At 42.5% G+C, this 23897-nt stretch overlaps 3 protein-coding genes across 3 annotated transcripts; all 3 read left to right on the plus strand.

The window, feature by feature from the left end:
* The first annotated feature begins 505 nt into the window (after nt 1-505).
* On the plus strand, nt 506-5784 carry LOC114065130 (arylacetamide deacetylase-like 4). The gene is made up of 4 exons (XM_027898788.1): nt 506-541; nt 2836-3052; nt 3984-4047; nt 5007-5784. The coding sequence occupies exons 1-4, from the start codon at nt 521-523 to the stop codon at nt 5782-5784; spliced, it is 1080 nt and encodes a 359-aa protein (XP_027754589.1). The 5' UTR covers nt 506-520.
* Nucleotides 5785-12667: 6883 nt separating this feature from the next.
* Nucleotides 12668-16426, plus strand: LOC114065128 (arylacetamide deacetylase-like 4). Its single transcript, XM_027898785.1, has 4 exons — nt 12668-12850; nt 13203-13419; nt 15260-15323; nt 15652-16426. The coding sequence occupies exons 1-4, from the start codon at nt 12668-12670 to the stop codon at nt 16424-16426; spliced, it is 1239 nt and encodes a 412-aa protein (XP_027754586.1).
* Nucleotides 16427-18312: 1886 nt separating this feature from the next.
* Nucleotides 18313-22729, plus strand: LOC114065125 (arylacetamide deacetylase-like 3). Its single transcript, XM_027898783.1, has 4 exons — nt 18313-18497; nt 20401-20617; nt 20965-21028; nt 21766-22729. The coding sequence occupies exons 1-4, from the start codon at nt 18321-18323 to the stop codon at nt 22541-22543; spliced, it is 1236 nt and encodes a 411-aa protein (XP_027754584.1). The 5' UTR covers nt 18313-18320; the 3' UTR covers nt 22544-22729.
* Nucleotides 22730-23897: the final 1168 nt, after the last annotated feature.

Here is a 23897-nt window from a genome sequence, read left to right on the forward strand (position 1 = left end):
GATTACCAAGAAAGGCCAGGGACTCAGGTAATGCAGATCTGCCTGCAGTCAGGAAAAGGGAGAGACAGAACAAGCTTTTGTCTTCTGAACTTACACCAGTGGTGGTGCTGCTGTGATAGGCATGGCCTCAAAACACAGCCCTGTGTAGCTGTGAATATGAAAAACTGCTTATGCAAGTCTCTCCCATGACTAATTGCTACTGTCTGTTTAATTGTGTGGTTGGGTTGCCACATGTTTTCATCTTCCTATTGGCATTTTTAAGAGCTGGATTATGAGCTGTGAAGGGAACTACTAATCCCATGCCTTTACCTTCAGGAATCCAAAAGCCTGAAAAAGGGGAGGGAGCCCACAGCTGGTTCCTCCCTGGGCTCCTACCAGCACAGAGATGGAACTCCTCCTGGCCATTCTTCTCTCTGCTTTGACTGTTTTTGTGGCAATAGCATTCTATTATGAACATTCCAAGGCAGAAATTCCTCATGATTTCAGTGAGCGCAGAAAGCTTTATGCCCTTCATTACTTGATGAACTTTGGGTTTGGTCTGGTAAGTAAAACTTTGATTAAAGCTGGAGTTTTTAATTTCATTTCTGTTAGAGGGGTAATGGTTAGAATAAACGTTCAAATATAATCAGCTGGACTGATTCGGTGGTGTGAGCAGATGGTGCTATCCAGCACCAAAGGAAATATGGAAAATTAAATTCGGTGTAATTTCCAGTTTTTTTCTGACAGCCTTTGTTTTAGCTTGTTGTTCCTGTTGCCTCAAGACGGTGCTGGAAGGCTTGGAAGGGAACTGCACGGGGTTATGTGGAATTTGTGCTCTGTATCGCCCCGTGCTGACTTACAGAGGGAGCAATCAGATGATGTCTGTGACCTCTTCTCCAACCCTGCCACTCTCCTCCTGGGCCGCCTGAGAGAGCTGCCACATTCACGGGCTTTTGCCTTTCAAAGAGCCTAAACGACTTTCTCTTTTGAGACAGTACACGATATATAAACCGACTTTCAGTGTCATTGTTTTCGGCACATTTTTGATCCTCCCTTGCTTTACATCGTCGTTTCTCTTCAAAACTCGTTCGGGACTTGCACTTGTCGTTCTGTCTCATCAATCATCCTGTCCTGAGTTAATTGCTGCCTCCGTCATCTTAAAAACACTTCTCCTGTGATACCTAAACCGAGCTTCTTTTCTTTTAGTTGTCTCCTCGGCTTGTGTATTACATATCACTTCAGTTCTGGGCTCTAACGTTATTAATTTTTCCTTCCTTTTTCTGCTTCGTTGCTAATTAAGCTTTGTTTGCAGCCAGCCAGGGAGCTCCCAAGAAGGTGACTCACACACTCTCTGGAGATCTGCCCCACCCAGGCCCCAGCACTGCTACAATAGCAATGCAATAAAACAGGATAGTAATTCAAGTCAAATTTAATTTTCTTGCAAGTGTTATACAATGTGTGAACTTCCAGATTTGGTAAAAGCTGTGTGATAACCCTTTATCCATCAAAGTTTTGTCTTTGTGTAATTAATTTGTTAAACTGCAGAATTTAGAAATTTACTGCTGGTTGATGTAGTTTTTAACTTCTGAACTTACAATTTTGTATCCTTTCTGCTGAGCAACTCAAAGGAGGAGAAAGACAAGGATATTAATGTATAGTTAAACCAGAATTTAAATGCAAGTTCAAGTCGTGTAGCAACCCTTGCTTTTGCTGTTGGGCAAATTCCTTATGCCAAAGTAGCCAAATCCTTTAAGGGCTGATAATCCATGACGTCAAAACCTCATGGAAAATTAAAGTTTACTACTATATCCAGTCTTCAGCTGGGACAAAAGCCAGCACTAAGCACAGTGGAGAGAGAAGTGAGAAGGACCCCTAGGACTCCTATTTTTTCAGGATTTCCAAGACAAAGATCTCCATACTCCATACAAATAGGTTTAACCTTTGCTGTTACACAAGTATTAGTGTGAGGAAAGGAAAATACCGGAGGGAAATGGAAGATTAAAGAAATAAAACTATTTTCCCACAGACACAAACCAGGAGTTCTGCAGAAGGAATCAATATGAGACTAAAACTTTGCCATAAGATGATCCTTCCTGCCTGTGGGATCAGCTCCTCAGACGGCCTAAAATAGGGATACCTACACAGAATTTAACAGTTCCACATTGCTGAGCTTCATGAGGTCTGTGAAACGTGAGGTGAAAGCCTCGAGGGTGGGTTTTTAGGATCCACTCAGACCTTTGCGAGTGCAGCCCTCTTTGAGAGGCACTGGCACGAATAACTGGCAGCACAACTAATTCAAGTGCTCCTTAAGAGGTGTCTGCTGTGGAAGGAGAGCAAAATGGAACCCAGTCTAGCGGGGACACTGGGATATTGCCTCATCCTGTTCACGTTGAGCAGGAATAGAAACTCCAACTGAAACAGCTTAAAGCCGTGGGGATGCGATGAAGTCGACGAGCTCAGAGTGCCATAAGAACCTTAGCCCGAGTGGTTAATTAAGAATCAGTGAGCTGTGAGAAGATCAAGCCAGGGTTCACAGCTATTCTTGGGCAGGAGGACAGCTGTGGTGAATGCTATGGAAATTTTTTTTTTTTTCCTGCAAGTTTAAAAAAGCAGTGAGAGCTTGGGAAATGAAATAGTGGCCAGGTTTCTTCATCCACAGATAAAGTGTTGTAACTACTCTCTCCTTATTTTGCTCTGAACCACCTGACAAAGTGAAGTATTTGACACTTCCTTCTATTTACTGTTAATAGCTGCTTTTTTTCCCTCCTGAGTTGACTCCTGAGTTTTAATTTTTTAATGCTCAATCTCCAGGTTAGGTGGAAATTTGCACTAATTTGTGGTTTCTTCTATTAACAGGCAAAATTTTTCGACAAAGTAGGTATCGTCTCAGAGGTTCATTTCCTCAGGGCTGTAATGGAGAATATACCACCCCTGAAAGATAAACGTCTTCTTATCAAAGACTTAAGGTTTGAAAGGGTTAAAGTAAGAATTTACCAGTCAAAAACATCAAACACTAGCCAAAGAAGAGGAGTGCTTTACTTCCATGGAGGAGTTGGATGGTTGGGAAGCATCCGTAAGTAACACAAATAACATGAGCTGTAACTGCACTGGGAGTCACAGAATGGGGGAGGCTGGAAGGGACCACAGTGATCCCACCCCTCTGCTCCAGCAGAGTCATCCCAGAGCATCCCACACGGCACAGGATTGTGTCCTGACAGGTCTGGAACGTCTCCAGGGAGGGAGACTCCACACCCACTCCACCAAGGAGTTTCTGATCTGATATGGTATTTCATAAATTACAAGAAGAGTAGGTTAAACCTTATAAATAACAAAGTTAATGTCATTAATTAGTTCGTTAAAATTAATTTTGTAAGCAGAATAATTTTATTTCCATGCAGTAGGCATCGTGTCAAATTCTCTTGTGTCTCTGCAGTATTCTCTGATCATTTTTTTCCTTCCTCCTCACGCTTGTGAGGAAAGTTGAAAATGTCATTAGAACTTTATTTCTTATTTTAAAGCACCCATTTTGTGTTCACGTGTGTGTGCAAGCTTCTCTGTGTGTATCCTGCTGTGGGTCTTTATAGTGGCCAAGCAAGAACAAGACACATTTTGGTGTTTGAAATGGGAATGCCTGAGGGATGAGATGGTGCCTCATGCACGAGAAAAATTGCTGTGCTAGATTTAGCAGGAGTTATTGTATTTTTTCTTTTTTTTTTAAAAAAAACCAACTTCTCACCTTCAAAACCACTTTAGAAGTGGCACCAGTAGTTAACTGACTTTTCAAAGAGGGGACCAAACCAATGCATTGTTGTAAATTCCAGGTTTTTTTACTGGCAAGAAGATTCCTGCAGATGTAGGGAAACGATGAGCAGTGCCCAGATTAGACCATGCCATGACAGGAGAATCACAGCGTGACATCAGTCACACAACAAAGATCAGAATTTCGGAAGATCAAGTTGTTTTTAAAGCCAGTCACAATCCCCTGGCAATGTTTTGTTTTCCAGGGGCCTACGAAAGAACCTGCCGGTACTTGGCCAGGAAGAGCAATTCAGTGGTGGTGTCTGTTGGGTGAGTGGAGTCAGACACACACTGGGAGCAATTTGTGCCTCCTCCTGGGTTTGTAAACATTTAGCCAAGCTCCCTTGTAAAGTGCCTGCCTTTTAATGATCCCATTGGTTTCACCAGCGCTAATTTCTCCTGAGAAGAATTAGTCAACTAATCCCCACTTGTTTATTTGCAAATGAAATCCATTACAGTAATTTTGTAATTTGTAGCCACCACGAAGAGCTGAGGATGTTTTTGTTTTCTAGAGCCATATGCAAACCACCTTAAGCTGAAAGCCTGAAGCGGACTGTTTGTTACAAGCACAGTTGCCCAGGCCACCAAATAGTCATTTTAGTACTTGAGAAAAACTGAGGGGATATCCACATTTAACTTGCAACCAACCTGAGATGAACATTAAAAGTATTTTCCCAGTGACTTGTAATGCATTTTGAAGAGAACCAGTTTATAGAAGTTCAGGATAAGAGTTGATGTCTTGGAAAATTAATTACAATTGCACTAAATGCTACTTGCAAGCTAGGATTCTTGAAGAACCAATCCCTCATTGATTCTGTTTAAAGAATTTCCCTTACAGAACACCACTGTAAACCTTTCAGGTTGTCATTATCAATTTTCTATGCTCATATGTGTTGGGAAATGTTCCCTCCAGTTTCTAACTGGAATTGCTGTAACTGATTCAGACACACCTGCCCTGCCAGCTAATTCCAAAATAACTCTGCATGTGCCTTCAGTCACCTAAAAGATAGATAGAGAAGCATTTTGTAAAGGTAGAACAGCGTTCTGACTCTCCCAGATGTGAACAGTGCAAATAATACATCAACAGCACTAATTGGGAGCAATTCCACTGCTGTAATTACGATCTCAGGGTATTTTCCTGTCTTCAGAGAGAAACAGATGAATGACAAGATGCCAAGGGGCCCATTCGCTGCTTGTGACTCTGCTAAAACACTTTCACTCCTCTTTAGGTACCGTTTGGCTCCCGAGCACCCCTTCCCAGCCCAGTTTGAGGACTGTGTCACCGCCACCGTCCACTTCCTGAGGACTGCGCAGGACCACGGAGTCGACCCCTCCCGTGTTGTCATCTGTGGGGACAGCAGTGGTGGGACACTCACTGCTGCGGTGGCCCAAGCCCTGGCCAACAGAAGGGATGTCCCAAAGCTGAGAGCACAAATCCTGATCTATCCTTTCCTCCAGAGCGTGGACTTCAATTTGCCTTCCTATCAGCAGAATGCGAAAGTCCCCATTTTGTTAAAGGAGCGGACCTTGGTTCTGGGCCTCAAGTACATGAATAAAGACGTGTCCCTCATCCCAGAGCTGTTCAAAGGTCGCCACGTCCCAGAAGAGCTGAGACTGAAGTATCAGAAATGGGTGAGTCCTGACTGCATCCCTCAGGAGTTTAAAACAAGAGGTTACAAACCAAGTCCAACATATCCACCCTCAGAAGAACTCTATGCATACAGCAAGGATATTCTTGACCCTGTTTTTTCACCACTCCTGGCTGAAGACAGTGTTGTTGCTCAGGTCCCTGAGACTTTCCTTGTGACCTGTGAATTCGATGTGCTCAGAGATGATGGACTGCTGTACAAGAAACGATTAGAGGATCATGGGATAAAAGTGACCTGGTGCCACCTGCAAGAGGGATTCCATGGCACAGTGTTCTCAGCTACTTTGGGTTGGGCAATAGCATTCAAATCTGGAATTAAAGGCATGGAAAAGATAGTAAATTTTTTAAGATTGATGTAAAATTCAATTTCTTGCTTTCCTTTCCTGATTCCTATCTTATTGCTTACGAAAATTTTTTTTTTTTATAAATCAATTTTCCTTAAGTCATCACCTTAGATTTCTGCATCGCATCTGTCTTCTTTTTATCTGATAAGCTGATTTCGCGATGGCTTTTGTTTGATTTTCTTCCAGGAGAGGCAAAATCAGGTGAACTTGCATTTCCTTCCTCTACCACCTCTTCATTTTTCTCTTGTAGCCATTAAAGATCCAGTCCACATAGCAAGGGGTTTGCAATGCAGTTTGGTTTAATGGAGTTCTGGTAATATTAAAACTCAAACCCAGGACAAGCTGGGGCAGGTAGCAGGGCATGCAATCTACAGGGTCAGTGTATAATGAGCATGGTAAATGGTTTAGGAAAGCCTGTACGTGGTGGGAGCTGAATTTGAGACAAGGAGTTCTCTGTTGAGAATACAAGAGGAAAAAAATGTGATCATGGACATAAATGAAAGAAAGGGAAGGGGAAAGAAAGGAGGAGACAAAAAGGGTTAGTCATGGAACTACAGATGTTATAAGAAGTATTGGTTAAGGAAAACAACATCTACTGAAAAAATCATGAAAATATATTTTGTATATAGGTAAAAGATATGTGGGAATATAAAGCAATAGAATTTCCTTTACAAAGAGCTTGCTTTGGTCAGGCCTGCAGTGCCTGGTGCAGGAAGGACTTTCCCACAGAGGGACATGTGAAGTGCCATCACAGAGAAAGGACAATGAAGGAGAAAGGAAAAAAAAACCCAAATCAAAGTTCATGTCAGTCTTAAGCTGTTTACAACAAGAGATGTATGATAAGTCAAACAATATGAAATAAAATGGCATAACAAAAGTGTAAGGTGTTTTCTTAGAAATGTACTCAACATTGTCAATAAATGTCGGTAAATGTTTGAATGATGCTGTTCTGAGGTGAATTTATAACTGTCCAAGAGTGTAATTGTTTCAGTTTCTATTATAGTCTTATATCCTGAATTGTAATAATTTACCATGTTACTAGACTGTATTGTCCCAAATTCTTCAGTGAGTTACACTTGGAGGCGTGACGCAAAAATGGAAGCAGGACGAGGATGCAGTTTTACTTACAGTCAAAACTTCTAACTGTCTTTGCTTAAATTAACACCTGGAACACTCCCCACACTGAAATTACTGTCACTCTTGTCAGGGAAATTTCCAGTTCCATCATTTACAAATAATGTCCTCTGTACCTGATATTATTGTATATATTTCCTGCCCCCCTCTGGCTTATTTGAACTATACCCAGAAGCAAAATGCTGCAGACAGTTATGTGAGGCAGATGTTCTGCCACAAGACACCCCACAACCAAGGGAAGGACCTTCTGCAATGCTCTGCATGGCTGGGGTTTATATTCTGCATATGAGCAAATAAAGCCTCGCAGAACAATATGAATGACATTTAGTTACACAGAACAGTCAGGGAAAAGGGAAATTTTCCATATGGCCTCTCTGAGTGAATACAACATGACTAAGGAAAAGACCCAGAAAATCTTTCCAGTCTTTTCCTGATTTCTAAGCACACATCTCCACTGACACTGTTGAATTCTGCCTGGTTTTCATATGGGCAACCCATGCCACTAATGCTGAGGTGACATCAGTGGCACTTTGTCCATGAAGGGATAGACCAGTACATTCCTGACACTAAAATCCAGATCCAGTCAGGCTAAGGCAAAAGCTGACAACTGTCAAATCTCTCGTGGGTATTACAACTCAAAGATGATGTGCTGAAGATAATACAGATTTATTACTTTTTTTTTTTTTTTTTAACCCAGAGAAGTTCTGGGTTATCGAGGAGTCTCTGCCTACGAAGAGCTTAGGAAAATATGACCTTGAGAAATAAGTTTTCTTTGATGGCAAAATTTCTTCCCATCTTGACAGAAATAACTAGATCCTGCCACAGGGGAAGGTGAGGTGCCCCAGGGGATGATTCCCTCTGGGGTTTGCACCCTGAGCGAAGAGATAGCCCAGGGCATGCTGCTCTCCCGGCAGGGCTGGGTGTGGATGAGGCTGGTCCATGCAGAGGTATTAACCCCAAATCACAGGGACAGGAGCCACATTCCTTACCTGGTCTTTAGGCTTTGGCCCAAAGGCACCATATCACAAATAAAGGGGTCCAGGAACAGATCAAGACACTGCCAAGACCTGTAAACAAGTGAAATGCTGGGCAGCTCAGTGCAACTGGGAGGTCTTGCTGCCCTTTGTGCAGCTCTGTGTTACAGGAAGGTGTTGATGGAAACAAGGAAAGGGAAAGTGAGCGGCCCTGCATCGTTCCATCGGCAGATGTCAGCACACACCTGGGTTTGCAATTACCTGACAAAGCTCCTTGTGCCCTGGGCACACAGGGTGAGGACCTGAAAGGCATCACCAAAGGCCAATCTGTGGCTCAGATTTCAATGTTTTACTGAGCCTCTTGTTGTGTCTCCATAGCCTGAAGCTGTCTGTTTAATAACAGAGCACATTTTGAGCCCTGACAATTTAAGATTACCTGTTCCAAACCACTCAAGTTTAGAGTGGTTTATTAAAAAGTCCACAACTGCAATTATCCTCTGCTTTGCTGTCTTCACATCACCTCTTCGTTCCACTCTGGTTAAAAGTCACAAACCACAGAAAGAATTTTTAAAATGAAGAGGCAATTAGCAAGAATTCTGAATTAATTGGCTATATTATTTATAAATAATTACTTACAAGCATTTAACACTACTTTCTGCCTGTGATGCACATTGACTGTACTGCTCCTGAAATAAATAGGCATAATCTTGTAAACTGTGGCTGCTTTTTTTGCTGTCAGCCTTCTTTCTCTGCTCATTACCCCAGCGATTCACTGTGCTGACACTGCTAAACTGAATATTTGGAGCTCTGAGACTCACACAAACCTGGCCATGGCAAAACAGGGGCAGTTGCAGTTGTTACATTTACATTCAAATAACCTGTGACTTAATAAAAATACGTTCTGGTGTGGTGACCTGCCATGGAATCCCATGTGGATGTTCCAGGGCAGCGTATTTGGAATCCATTTGTGGATTAACCGAATGCTAATACACGGCATTTGCCATGTTTTTATATATATATATTTTTTAATACAGTGCAGCTTTTTACTGCAGAATTTGTTAGCAGCTCTTTAGCCTGTGAGTCATTGGAAGGGACAGACTTCAAAGAATAACTCCAGAGGGAGAGAGGAAGGGCTAAAATAAAGATTTGTGGCAGACTAAGTGAAAGATGGCTTTCAGTCCCGAGAAGGAGCAAAACACACAGGGAGTAACTACTAATTTTGGGCGGGGAGATGGAGATAAGGAAAAGGGAGGACACCGAAAAGGAGGTGGGAGGCAGAGTAAATGAAGGACATGGATGAAGCAAACGCACAGAACCTTTAAACAACAGTATGGCAGGGCATGGAATAAGCTGTAATTTCTTAAAGCTTCTTACTGTCACTGTAAAGAGCATATTAAATCCACCTCACAGATTAGAAGACTCAGGCTTACTTGTATGGAGAGGTCTGAAATGCTTTCAGTGATTTGTTTACATAAAACCAAGAAAATAAATGTTTACTGGAGCGTGGCAAGTTCCTCACGTGCTCTACTTGGTAAAACCAAAGTCAGTTAAATGACTCTACAGGGTCTAACTGTCCTACTGAATTACCTAGAGAAAATAATATAATAATAATAATAATTTTTAAAAAGCCAGACAAATTATATTTACCAGAGTGTTTTGTTTTGAAATGAACATTTAAAAAGAAGGAAAAAAAAACAAAAAAGGGACAGCTAGTATTGCTTGGTTTATTTTTTTTTTTAATACATTATTTTTTCCTGTTTCCTTCCAGACAATTATTAAGCCTGGCTGTACCTGATGGAATCAATAGCCTAGTCATCACAGTGACTCACTCCTTGACTGTGCTTTAGTTACTCACTGTAGGATTTCCTGTGTTACACAGAGAGCTCTGCAATAATCACCTGACTGCAGGGTCACTGTGATAGGAACAGCCTGCAATCAAAAGTGGAATGTTTCACAGTGAGCTGGACAAAAACTTGACAAGGAAACACATGACAGTCCCAGGGCTCACCAGCACCATCTCCACTGACCCTTCTGCCTCCCTCGGTGTTGGCTTTGGCAGCTTTTGCTGCCTCTGCTGCTGAGAGCTGAGGGCAAAGTTGATGAGTTTTACACATTCTCAGCCTACAAAGCTGGGTGTGATTCCACAGCTACAGAAACTCTCGTGGGCTCAGCCTGGGGAAAACCAGTAAATATGGTTATTTCTTTGGATAGGTGTTGTTATTGTACTTTAGCTTCCCATCATTGCTGTGACCATTGGAAATATGCTGAAAAATAAATAAGAGAAGGAATTTTAGAATAGCTCTCTACTCCCAGAAAGAGAAGAAGCCTTTTGGATTGGAAAGATTTAAGGTACTCATTTGACAGAGTGGATTGAAAGGCAATAAAATATTTTTATGATAATTTACCACCTCAAAAACAATTGGGAGAAAAAACCCCACCAAAACCTCAATGACTGTTTTATAACAACGTGAGAGACTGACAGTGGTCACAGATATTCCCACCCATCCATCTGCAGGTACAGGAATGGCTGACCAGACTGGAAATAGCTGAAATATCTGGAATATAAGGTACCAGTATCATGACATCATTCTCAATATAAGCATCCCCAGAAGGACCAGGTAGCTCTCAGATGATGGAATTTGCTTGATTCTGAACATTGTAGTTACAGGGCAGGGAGACCTGAGGTGCAAACAGCACAGAGGTCCAACCTGTTCTAACTGAGCATGCTCTGAATATCCTCTAAAAGGAACATATTAAGAGATTAAAACATGAAGATATTATTCTGAAACATTACTTCACCACCGTTTCTTTAGCAACAGAAGGGCTGTAACGCAGAGCTGAAAGATTTTTATTCAGATTGCCACGACTTTACAACAGATTCCTGCTGATGACAACTGCCAGGGCATAGCACCAAAAAACAAACAAACAAAACCAAACTGTCCCTTTGTTAATTGAATTTTAAATTTTAAAAAAAAAAAAAAAAAGGCAGTCAAGCAATATTGCTTCCACTGTGTCAGATCCATTAAGGTTTCAAAACAGAGATGGTGTCTGTGAGGTGTTTTGGTTTTGATTAAGGGTGATTAACTATTGACTCACTGAGAAGGTGAAGAAAAGTCTTGTTGCCAGCAGGGTGTCAGCAAGAGCTCATGGAGCCCCAGCAGACAGACCTGTGCTCTTTGATGTGGAGCTTTCATAATGGGAGCTGATCCCTCCAAATATCAGGAGTTTAACTGGCTTTGGTTGCCTTTAAAAGTTTCATTTACTGCCACTGAAGGACTAAGTGCCTTGAGGAATTTATTATTCTTGATCAGAGGCGCTTTTGAAAGCACAAAAGTTGCCTCCTCTGAGGATTCAAATATAAGGAATCATCAAGAAACACGGTATTCTAAGGTGACCTCCACGTGGGAATTTATTTCAGGATATTTGGGTTGATGGCACAGACATCAGCAAGAAGCACTTCGTAAGATCTGGGCTGCTCTGACAGGAATACATGGGAAAACAAATAACAGAAACCCGCTGGCTGGGCTGGAATATCACAATACATAGAAATAATTTCTAGAACTGATAAGCACCAGCATCCCTGGGCTGCCCCAGCTGTGCTGCAGGGCCTGTGCAGAGCAGTGAGAAGTTGAGGACAGATTGAGCCCTGGCCACAGGGACCTGAGCTTGGCTTCAGCCCTCAACATAACTACCCATATCCTAAATCTGTGTAAGGGAAAGGCCCCAAATCAGCCATCTCAGCACAGAAACAGCCCTTACTGTGAGCAGCTGATGGCCTGCCTATTTCCCAATATCTCACACACATCCTTACCCCACACACTGTGATCTTCACAAGCCAATGCTGTGCAAATCAGCTGTCGGTACTGCTTTGATTTAAATCAATACTTTGACTTAACTGACAAAACTAAGGACTCATTCAGTTTTCAGACTGGAATCCCACTTTAAAAGCCAGGACACTAAAAGGGTTTGTGAGCTGTAAATTTTAAGTAGTGTGGAAAACGGAACTCTAGTAAGGAGAACACAAACCAGAAAAATTATTTCACCAAACAACTGCCACCAGCTGTAATCATCCCTCACCAATACACCTGTATTCATCATGCCTCTACACTGTACTACAAACAAGAATTACAGTGAATATAAAACCCTGAGGGTGTAGGTGATGAAAAGCTTTCACCAGAAATAACAGTATGTCTGGAGAGACCTTCCTGTATGTTAAGGCTTGCACTAATTTTATACACTGAGTAAATGTACTTTTACATAAACCAGAATTAAAGCATGACTGTGTCTGTGCATTCCCCCATGAAACAATTTATAAAAAAATGTGGATTTGAATATTTTTATTCTCGGAGAAGTGTATATACACCTTGATGAGAAGTGCAAGTGGCCCCATGTCACTAAAATTTAACACCGCAACAGGAACTTCCATCCATAATGAAACCAACAAACCAAATCCACAGTCAACCTTCAAATCAGGGCCCTCTGAATAATAATGTCTCCTTGTTAGTGAAGAGCTCATGGTATCATTTCCATATGCTTTAAATCCCACCTTTTGTAAAGGGTACAAACCTCCCCCTGCCCCTCTCCTCAGTGTCAGGAAGTGTTGCCAATAATATCATTAGCAAAAGAAGGGTGGAGAAAATTGCATTGCATTGTATTGCAACATTAATAAACTTTTTATTCCTGCATATGACCTGAGCTCTTAGTCTCCTGTGAAGACACCTCAGACACACTTGGAAACGGGGCTTAACACAGGAGAGATTTTTTTTAGTGTTCCCTTCCGCTGAAGTGAAATGGCATCTGTTTATACAACTTTAGCAATTATAGTAATGATTTATATGTCTCCTGTTCTGATACCAGCACTGTTTTTGGTGGGGGTACTGTATGATTTTTTCAATTCAGAACTGCCACCTGGGATTGACCAACCTCTAAAGCTCCGTTTTTTCCACTCCTTGATGATTTCAGCCATGATCGCGGTAAGTCCAATTCCTTCAAACTGGGATTTCACTTTGCTTTGGGAAGGACAGTTGGGAGCTGGAAGAAAGAAAGAAAAAAAAAAAAAAAAAGAAGCAATTCAGCCCCCTGAAACCTGTAAGCACTGATATATGTTAAATTAAATCATAAAACTGATATGACCAATCCTAAAAGCTTCTTTGGGTTTTTCAGTCAAACTGCAGCCACTTTTTGCTGGAAAACTGTTTCATGTGACAAATTTAAGCAAGCATTTAGATGTATCCTGCACCTATTGAAGGGCAGGTACATATAATAATCCTGTCTGTTCAGGAGCAAGCCAACATTACTCCTCTTCTTCCAAATTCTTTCCAACAGGGAAAGGTTTTGCAGAAGGTGGGGATCTGCAATGATTTAACTGTATTGCGAATACTGCTCGATGGAATACCCCCCTGGAGAGACTCCAAACTGCTTATCAAAGATCTCAAAGTAGATGAGGTACCCCTGAGGATTTATCAGCCCAAAAGCCCACCCACTGGCAAAAGAAGAGGAATTCTGTATTTTCACGGAGGCGCTGGCACGTTTGGGAGCATTAGTAAGAAATGGGCAAGTTTTATTTTTCAAGTCGAATCCAAACCTCTACATTTTTACCTTCAGACATGCCAGTCAAGGTGTGCCCTTGTCCTTCCCAGTGACACCTGTCCCTGCAGTCTCAGTGCCAACTGGAAAGTGTTTGTGGGATGAATAGGGTCATGTTAAGGGGAGTCACATCTCTGCTTCCTTTGGGCTACAGATGCAAGAGCCCCTCGCTCAGCTGTCAGCAGAGGGACTCTGCTCTGCTAAGGCTACTCTTATCCTACATAAAATATATAACATGGGTCCAAGGAAGAATTTAAAAAATGCATTAAAAAAAAAAATCTGTAAATATATTCCCATTCGTGCAAACGTGGAATCCAAAGGAAGGGAAATACAAATAAGGAATGAGCAGTTTGGGGAAGTTTGATTCTTGTGGTGACACACGATCCTTGACATTTTTTCCAGAAAGGGAGACAATCCTTGTTGTCTCAGTAGCTGGGAGCTCAGCTCCTGACTGCTCTGGATCCCCTTCTGAGCAACCAAGGCTGGCAGTGCTTTGTCTGGAAACCAAGGCCCCTAATACGAAAATCTGGATTTCATTCCAGACAGGACAACTTGTAGGGTTTAAATCTTTTACTGTTTCCAAGGGCAGGTCTGCACTAGCACTGTAATGGGCAGACTTGAGTTCCCTGGTTCCTTCAGCACCCTGCAGGAACTCCCAGTGCCTCAGGTCCCACTCTGCACTGGGCAGAAATAATCTCCCCTGGTTCACTGCAGAGCACGTGAGGCTGCGTGGCGTGTCAGGCTCTTTGTCTGGAGCTAGTTTGGGTGGCATCAAGAGATGAGCCCCTGTGATCTGAGTGAAAGGTGAATTCCTTTCACTGGCAGAAAAAAAACCCCACACCACAAGTTGCATAGTGAGTTGTTGTTCACATGCCTTGGTGAATGCCAAGGAGCCATACCCATCCCCTGAGTGTGGGACCTGACCTTTGGCTTCAATTCCCTTTGGAACTCGATAACAGGAAAGCCACCAACGTGAGGACAAGCTTTCCAAAGGGCTTGGGGAATCTCCAGCCTAGGAGGCCTGAAATCTGCAAACCAGCAAATTAGCAGAAGCCACAGCGAGGAACAGAATCAGTGGACAGAGAATTATGGCTTATTCCTCAAAATCCATACACATGGAAGTCATGCTTCAGGCACAAATCATAGAATCCCAGAATGGTTTGAGTTGGAAGGGACCTTGAAGCTCATCCAGTCCCACCCCCTGCCATGGGCAGGGACACCTTCCACCAGCCCAGGTTGCTCCAAGCCCCATCCAACCTGGCCTTGGACACTTCCAGGGATGGGGCAGCCACAGTTTCAGAGTTAATGTCCCCAAATGGAAGTAGTGAATGCCAGGTTCAAAAGGAGCAAATAGGGGAGCAAGGGAGGGAACTGCACAAAGCTGTTAATGTTAAAATCATGGGGTCAGGAAGTGGTTTGGGTAGTTCAGAGCAGGACCATTAATCAAGGGCATCAGGTGTAAAGACAGTTTCTGTCTCAAAGGAGTCCCCTGAATCTTAAATTCCTGTGTGCTCCTTATTATTTTATATTTGTCCTCAGTTTATGCTCTCCTCAGACACCTTTTGTTGCCCACCAGGTGAGAAGCAAGACCAGCCCAGACAGATTTCTTGGTTTCCCCAGTATCACCATCCTCACCTGCTCTTGTGATGCCCCGACAGCCACAGACCAACAACCAGAGAACATGTTAACATGTAAAGACCATACTGCAGAGCAGAAGTTCCTCACTGGTCTATATTTACATTTTCAAAAGGATATTTGATTTTCAAATCATCATTTCTGATAAACTTTCTCTTTAGGAGCCTTTGAAAGAATATGCCGCTATTTGGCCAAAAAATGCAACTCAGTGGTTGTGTCTGTTGGGTAAGTGTTACTTTTCCGTGGAAGTATTTATGGGAATACAGCTCTCAGTCGAAATATTTGTGAAAAATATGCTAAAAATATTTACTATTTTAGATCATGCTCCCTATTTTTCACTTAATTTAGAATTTATTTAATTTAGAAATGTGCTTGTAGGCAAAATATCTGTAACACCATTAGTTTGGCTTTCCAATCTACACTAGCTAAAAAAAAATATAAACTTTAAAATTAAGAAAAAAAGGCTTCCATAACTCTCACAGCAACCACAAACACCACAAATCCCACGTTTATAACTCTGCTGACAATAACCACAACAACTTTGCCATTTCAGGTACCGCTTGGCCCCAGAACACCCCTACCCAGGGCAGTATTTCGACTGTCTCAACGCCACCTTGTACTTCATGAGGAATTTAGAGGAGTACCACGTGGACCCCACTCTCATCATCATCAGTGGGGACAGCTGCGGGGCTAATTTCGCCACCGTCGTTTGCCAGATCCTGCTGAACGGCCGGGATCTGCCAAAAGTGCGCGCTCAGGTCCTGCTGTACCCAGGGCTGCAGGGGCTGGATTTTCAGCTGCCCTCCTACCAGCAGAACGCGTGGGTGCCCGTGTTGTACCGCAAGCTGGTCCTCTACTTCTGTTTCCGTTACCTCAACAAAGAGCCCACGGTGCTGAAAGACGTCCTGCGCAACTGCCACGTTTGTGAGAGCACGAGGCGCAAGTATAAAAAGTGGGTGAGTGCTGACCTCATTCCTGATGAATTCAAGGTTAGAGGCTACGTGCCCCCGGCGCCCGCCTCGTATAAACCCGAAGTCCACGAAGCTGTCAAGGAGATTTTAGCACTGACGTTTTCCCCACTTTTAGCTGAAGATTCCGTCATTTGCCAGCTCCCTGAGGCCTACATTGTGACCTGTGAGTTTGATGTGCTGAGGGACGATGGGCTGTTATACAAGAAGAGACTGGAGGACAATGGTGTTCAAGTGACCTGGTATCATTCCAAGAGTGGCTTCCATGGAATTGTAGCCTTTTTTGGCTACGGGATTTTTTCCTTTTTATCTGGAAAAAAGATAGTGGATAGTCTGGTGAATTATATAAACAGTTTATAGAAGTGTTTTTCGGAAGAACGATGCGAGTCTGGCATTATCCTTGATGAATTTATACTTGGCAAAGAATGTAAAACGTTACTGATTTACGGTTTGGATTTTGACTGCATTTTGTACTTCCTGATTTCTGCTTCTGCAGTGACTCTCAAACAAATGTTAAGATTATTTAAAGCACCACCATTCTAGAAAACACACCAGTAAGACCAAGATGCAAAGGTGAGGCAACTGGCCTATCCTGTTCCACTAAAACTCTGACCATTCCAGTATCTTTGCATGGCTGGCACTCGCTGAAGGGAAGTGACAGGAATCTTCCTGGAGAGTCTTCAGCTTGCCCAGAAATGCTGAAGACATCTGAGGTCTGCTCTGGCCCAGGGGAGACAGGAGGTGTTCGTGGTATCAGATGGAGAACTCAGGTTCTGTGAAGTTTTATAGCAGACAGTGGAATTGCAGCCATGAATTTAATTTCTAGGGTTAATCTGCATAAAGAGTGCTCTAGAAAAAAAGGGCAACTAAAAGGAAGGCTCCTGTCTGGAGCAGAAGTCTTCAACTGGAACTAGAATGAGTTTGATTTTATCTGGAATCTGAGAAATGTTTCATTTTGGAACTTGGTTCTTAAACTGGAAGCCCTGAACTTCAGTGAGTGTGTTAGGGAAGTGCAGAGTGAGATTTTTCCATCCTGTAGCCTTTGTTTTTCTTTCAGGATTATCTTGTGCTCAAGGCTACCTGTTATGCTGTTTGTTGAAGAAGTTCTGAAGATCATGTAAGAAGGTAGAGAAGCACAACTTTATATTACCTATGTTATCACTGTAATGCTCTGGGGATTTTGTGATGCTTTCAACAACCAAAAATAAAAGCTAACACTGCAAACATTTGTGTTACAAGAGTAAGAGTTACATTTGCTAAAAACACTCAACTTCCCACTGGGAAAAAAAATATGAAAATAAATTTTTATAAAGTTTTGTAACTAAAACGACATGATACTTTCTCCCCCATCACTTACAGTTTAAATTTAAAAGAACAGTAACAACAACAACAAAACCCTTGCTGCCTACTAAACTTAGATTCTTACCTCTTTCCTTTCCCTGGGAATTTGCAGTTTCAGTGCACTGACATCCTACTTGTTTGAAGAGTTGCAGACTTAGATTCACAATTAATTAATTAATTCTCAAGCACCATTTAAAGTACACCATCTCTACATTTGCACAATCCCATTCCTCAGCAAGAACAAGATAAAGGCGTTTGATTTGAAACTCTTTAATCACTGTTAACTTAATTTTATGCTGCACCTGTAGCACAGTGAGTTACTGAAGGTTACCTGCTACAAGGTCACCCAGTCATGGATCTGAACTTCCTCTGGCTTTTTTTTTAACCATAGTCTTCTGCTAAAAGGAACCACAAACACTAAAAAGAACTGATACTGGGGAAATGACACCATTTTCTAAGTGCACCTTTCCAAAAGAGCACTGGGGTGGATGCATTTGGCCCTTTGGAGTGACAGTCATCACAGGCAGGTTCCCAGCTCTGAGGAAAACTCTCCTTCAGGTGGGTGTTTTACAGTGTCCCAAACTCAAAGCACACAAATGCCCTGTGTGCATTGTCCACCTCCAACTGATTTAATATCAGTGCAGCTCATTCTCCCATCCAGGGACTGGTTTCTTGCAAAAATTCCAAAATGATGCTGGCATAGATCTGTTCATGAATCCACCAGCTTATCTTTTGTGAGATAAGGGGAGCGAGGGAGAAAGAAAGTGGGAGAGGGAAAGATACCTGCTAATGTATTTGTAAAGGGGAGGAGAGGGGTTTTTAACCAGAGCAAACAAGGAATCAGGAAGTTCCAAGCCAAATATACCTTGGAAAGTCAAATCAAAGACATCTCAGATCATTGCTGTTCAGCAGAATGGCAGTGGTACTCACACTGCTGGTGTTATTCTTAGCAGGTTTTGTTGCTGGATTTATATTGTTGGTCATGGGGGCGATTAATTTTGATTTTTCCAACTCAGAAATTCCTCCTGGAGTGAACCAGCCTGCAAAGCTCCGAATCATTCATATAATTTTAATAAGCACAGCTGTGGTGGTAAGTGAACCTGGTGTGATTTCTGGGGGAAGAAAGGTGAACCTGTAGATTTTAAACTTAATGCAGCGCTAGAAGCCTGCCTGGAATTAATTTCCAGAGGAGGAGAGGGAGGAGAGCAGGGCACTGCTGTCGTGCTGCATGTTGTATTTAGCTCAGTTTTGCTAAAGACACTTTTTAGCAGACTTTGGACACTGCTCTGCTCTAGTCCAGTCCTGCCCAGCTCTCCTAAATGCTGCCTAACACAAGGGTGTGAATGTCTGACTCTGCTTCTGCCACGACTGGGGCCAACCCAGCAATGATTTGATTTGATTGTTTGATGGGGGGTTATGTATTTATTCTGAATATAAAATGAGAAATTGAACCAATTTCAAAATTGGTTTTGTGAAGGGGGAGAGTTCTGGTTGCACAAGTGACAAAAAGGAGGTAACGTTGCCCAAGAGGAGCTGAAGGAATCCTGTCTGCCCTAAATACATTTATGTAACTCCTGCAGCAACTAAGCAGGATTGGCTGATGGGAAATGAGGGGCTCTGGCCTGCCCAGCTCCTCCAGGTGAACCAGCCTGGGTAGGTAATCAGCCCCCAAAAGCTGCCCTGAACATGTGGTGATCTCTGCTGATAGAGGAGCTCTCTGAATCACAGGTATTTCCACGTACTGATAGATGCACAGGTGCTCTTGTGACAGGTGCTGTTAGATATGAGATAGCAGAGGCTATAGCATATATTTAATTTAATTAATTTAATTAAACACCTCCAAGAGGAACAAACAATTTAAAATTCAAACAAGAAGAAAAAAAAAAAAAGAAAAACCCCCCACATTCTGTGTTAGAAATATTCAAGATTATAGTGGACCACAGGAAAGAATTCTAGACATATATTCTCATGCTTTGGCAACACAGAGATTGTAATTAGAAAGAGATTACTTCACCTAAGCAGCTGGAAAAGCCAGTTCTCTTTTGATCATCAATCCACTGCCCACTTGTACCCTAAACCAGCATTATATGCTGCAATATAAACAACACAGGGTGAAAGAAAACAAGCAAGAAGAATGTGAGAGTGAGATCAGGCATGGAAAACATTATAAATAGCTGGAGTCACTGAAGAAAAGGCCTTTCACAGGTAAATATATGGAGTAGTGACACTGCTCTGACAATCCATGCAAATGTGGATGTGTAGTAAGAAATATTCATAATAGAATAGTAAATATTATGAACTTGATCCAAATCTTCCTCAGGAACAAAGTACTGGTTTGGCATGGCTACAGAAAGTATTTCAAAACAGAGGCTATACCTTTTTTTTTTATTTATGCAAAGTTATGTTGGACCATATTTGATTTGTATTCTTTTCATCTCCTCATGCCTGGCACGAATATCCCCGTGGCAGAAGTTAATTCCTACTAAATATCTCAAAGTCTTCTTGTCAATACAGTGCACACACCAGTGAGACTTCTGAGATGAATCAAAAAGCAATTATCAAATATGTTCTTAACTTAATCAAGTCTACTTTGGGGAAGTGTCTGTACCATAAAAATCAGCACCAGAACGTTCACTTTTGCTCTGGTTTCACATCTTCTGGGGGGCAAGGAGAGAGTAACCCATGAAAACCAATCTCCCTTTCAATGTTAGGTAAAGGACCCACTGAGAAGGCAGAGAGATCTGTCTCCCCAGTCTGTTAATGCTGCTTTGTCTGGGGTTCTGGTCTTTGGTCCATGTAACTCTCTCACAACCTCCCCTGATGCTGCTGTTACTTGTTCAGTTGTACTTTACCTGTACAACTACTCTGTTAATTTATTACTGCCCTAAAATTCATGACTGAGATACCCTGAGTTTCCTGTCCACAGAGTTCCTTTACTTTGGAAAATACAGAATCTTTTGAGTGAACTCCCTGTTCTCTTTGCCTTTGAACAGGGAAGGATTTTGGAAAACATTGGCATCTGCACCCAGGTGAGCTTTGTCCGGTACATGCAAGGCAGAAAGACCCTGGGAGTGGACCCAAAGCTCTTCATCAAAGATCTGTGGTTTGAGAAAGTGCCAGTAAGGATTTACCAGCCTAAGGCTCCATCTGCCAGCCAAAGGAGAGGAGTTGTGTTTTTCCATGGAGGAGGATGGGTATTTGGAAGTATTGGTAAGACGTCTAAAAGAAAACATACTATAGTTTCATGAAAGAAATACGTAAATAAATATTAAAGCTGGTTGTTGCTTGATCTGTAGCAGTTAGAAACTTTGAGTATAACCACAGGTGCAATCTCCTAATTCCTGCTGCCAGAAGAAAGCATCTGCTGTGCTTCAAGGAGCTTTCCTTACAGACAAGGACAATTATAGGAGGGGAAAAAATAATGATTGAAGGGGTACCAAAGATCTGAGGAGCTGTGTAGGAGGGGGAAGAAAAAAACAGAGAGTATTTTCTTCTTGCAGTTCTTTGACTCTGGGTAAAAAACCCAACCCAAAGCCACTCAAATCTGCTTCTTTCAGAGACCCACGAGAAGCTGTGTCGCTCTATCGCCAGAGAAAGTGACTCTGTGGTTGTATCTGTGGGGTGAGTCTCTGCTCCTGCTGGTTTTGAGAGATTATTTCCCACAGTGCAGATATCACCTTCTGTGTCCCCCCTTCACAGCAACAACCTTCCCTGGAGAAATGTCAGGGGTGTGATTTACAAATTCACTCTGCTCTTCTTTGGAGCCACTGAAGATTGGCTTGGGCTGTTTTCTCTGTCTGACTGCACTACAAATAATGCTCTGGGATATCTAGGTGGAAAAATGAAGTTTTGGATCAATGTTTTCAAATTCCAAACTCAAAATTGATTGTAAACAGATAGTAAGCCATATAATCTCCTTAATCCTTATTCAAGGAACCATACCCTGACGTTTACAGAAGCATGACATGAATGACAAGCTAATACATCATCAAAATACTGGTATAATGATTCGAATTATGAGGATATAGTTGCATAACTTTGCCTAACAAAGACATAAACCAGAAGTATTGCCACTTGCTCCTGACCCTTGGAAAGCTAAAGCAGAAAATAAGTAAATGATTGTCAGTAAAATCTGCATATAGTTGGCAGCTGAGTACTCCTGTGTTGTTAAAGAACTGAGAGATATCATGAACAGATGATATCATAACAAAATAATCTGCACCACCCAGGCATAGTTTATTGATGATCAGCCCGTGGGGACAATGAACATTCTGAGGTGATCAGGGTATTGCTGGTGGCAGGAACATTTTAAACTGGTATTTCCTTCTGTTAATTTGCTGTCCCTCTGTGTGTCCCAGGTACCGTCTGGCCCCTGAACACAAATACCCCGCTGCGTACGACGACTGCCTGAACGCCACCCAGCACTTCCTGCACCACCTGGAGCACTATGGAGTGGACCCTGCCCGTGTCACTGTCTGTGGGGACAGTGCTGGGGGCAACCTGGCAGCTGCTGTGAGTCAGACCCTTGTAGGCAGGTCAGACCTCCCCAAACTGCGTGCTCAGATCCTGCTCTACCCAGCCCTCCAGGCCCTGGACTTCAATTTACCATCTTACCAACAGAATCGGGGAGTCCCTTTGCTATTCCGAGAACGTGCTGCTTTCTATGTGTTACAGTACCTAAATGGGAATGCCACAAATCTGGAAGAGGTCTTGGAAGGCTCCCATATTCCTATAGACATTAAATTAAACTATCAAAAGTGGGTGAGTCCGGACAACATCCCTGCGAAGTTTAAGCTCAGAGGCTACAAGCCACGTGTGCTACTTGACTGTACCACTGAAGTTTTTGAGAAGGTGAAGAGATTCTGTGAGCCCAATCTGTGCCCTCTGCTGGTTGAAGACTCAGTAATTCAGCAGCTGCCGGAATCTTTCATCCTGACCTGTGAGTACGACGTGCTGCGGGACGACGGCTTGTTGTACAAGAAGAGGCTGGAGGACAACGGCGTTCGGGTGACCTGGTGCCACCTCGAGGATGGGTTCCACGGAATCATCAACTCGTCACTTCATGGCGACTGGTTGTCGTTTCCAGCCGGAAAAAGGGGTCTTGACAACGTAATAAACTTTCTGAAAAGCTTATAGCGAACGTTTTAATTCGTTCCTGTAAGAATACCGAATTCCCATGGTCTTTTATGCTTCTGAATTCCATGTAAGACGTTCAGATAGGACAATTTGTTAAAAAGCAATTATGCCAGTGTGAACAATGTAAAAGGTTATTTCAAGAGTACTATGAAAGTTTCTTTTAGTGCTGTTTGAAGCATTCCATGCACAGTCTGCCTGTTTCGGTGATCTGTTTGGACTCGACACTTGCTACTCTCTCAGCAAATATAAAAGATGCAGTAAAATTTTCATTCAGCATCTGGTCTGACCTATTTTATTCAGTTGTAACTGATGGTTCCATTATTCCTAGAAGGGTGTGTTTTGGCAAAGGGGAAAGGCACTGACACTCCAGGACTGTAGTGCAGAGCCTGTGCTCTATGCTACGTGTAGCACCTGAGATTTCCAGTCACCAACCTGCAGAAGATGTCTGTGGGTGGGTAAACTGGTATTTTAGACTCAAAAAAAACCCAGAAGTAACAGCTGCAATGGTCCCCAACAGAGATACTCTATTGACAGCTTTGTTTAAATTACAGTGGAGGAAATGCTGTGTTTTCCTACGTTTATCAAACATATGACTATGCTGAAAAAGTTGTGCTTAAATAGAATCCTAGAATCAGGGAATGGTTTGGGTTGGAAGGAACGTAAAAGCTCATCTCATTCCAAGCCCCTGCCACTGGACCAGGTTGCTCAAAGCCCCAAATAACAACAAAATAAGGCTGATGCATCTACTTTTGCAGAGCACAATAGTTAGGTGCTGTGTCCCCATTCTCTTTTCTAAATATCCTTGTTAAAACTATACATTCCAAACCACTTAAAGCATGCCCACGATGCAGGAAGCACTGTGTTGTGCCTGCAGACCAGCTGCACGAGACAATTCCACCTTCACTTTCACTGGCTCTGCTTGTAAATACACGTCATAAACTAGAACTACACGCAGAACTCAGCTGCTGCCTCTCAACACTCACTCTTACCATCCACACTCCGAGTATTCTCCTTAAGATACCAGGCCCTTTATCAATCCCACAATTACCATAAAGATAAACAGGATATTAAACACATTGACTCCTTGCCAATGTGAGTGCTGGCCCATTGCACAACATCTCCAAGGACTTTAAAGTGTGTGGCCAGATCTCTTGGAACTGGGACAGCTTGAGGGCTTAGTGTTATCTGAGAAAGCCAAACCAAAGAAAGGCATGAAGACATGTCATATTTGTATCACGAAATGGCATTTTTGAATCTACTGCCAGCGATACTGCTGCTGATAATTGTTGTTTCATTCATATTAGCAATCAGGAGAACGATTCAAACTCACTATGCCCATCACAGCATCCCTCCT

The sequence above is a fragment of the Empidonax traillii genome, unplaced genomic scaffold (assembly GCF_003031625.1).
Source record: "Empidonax traillii isolate 1590-97213 ecotype Southwest subspecies unplaced genomic scaffold, ASM303162v1 scaffold623:size392626, whole genome shotgun sequence".
Classification (NCBI taxonomy): domain Eukaryota; kingdom Metazoa; phylum Chordata; class Aves; order Passeriformes; family Tyrannidae; genus Empidonax; species Empidonax traillii.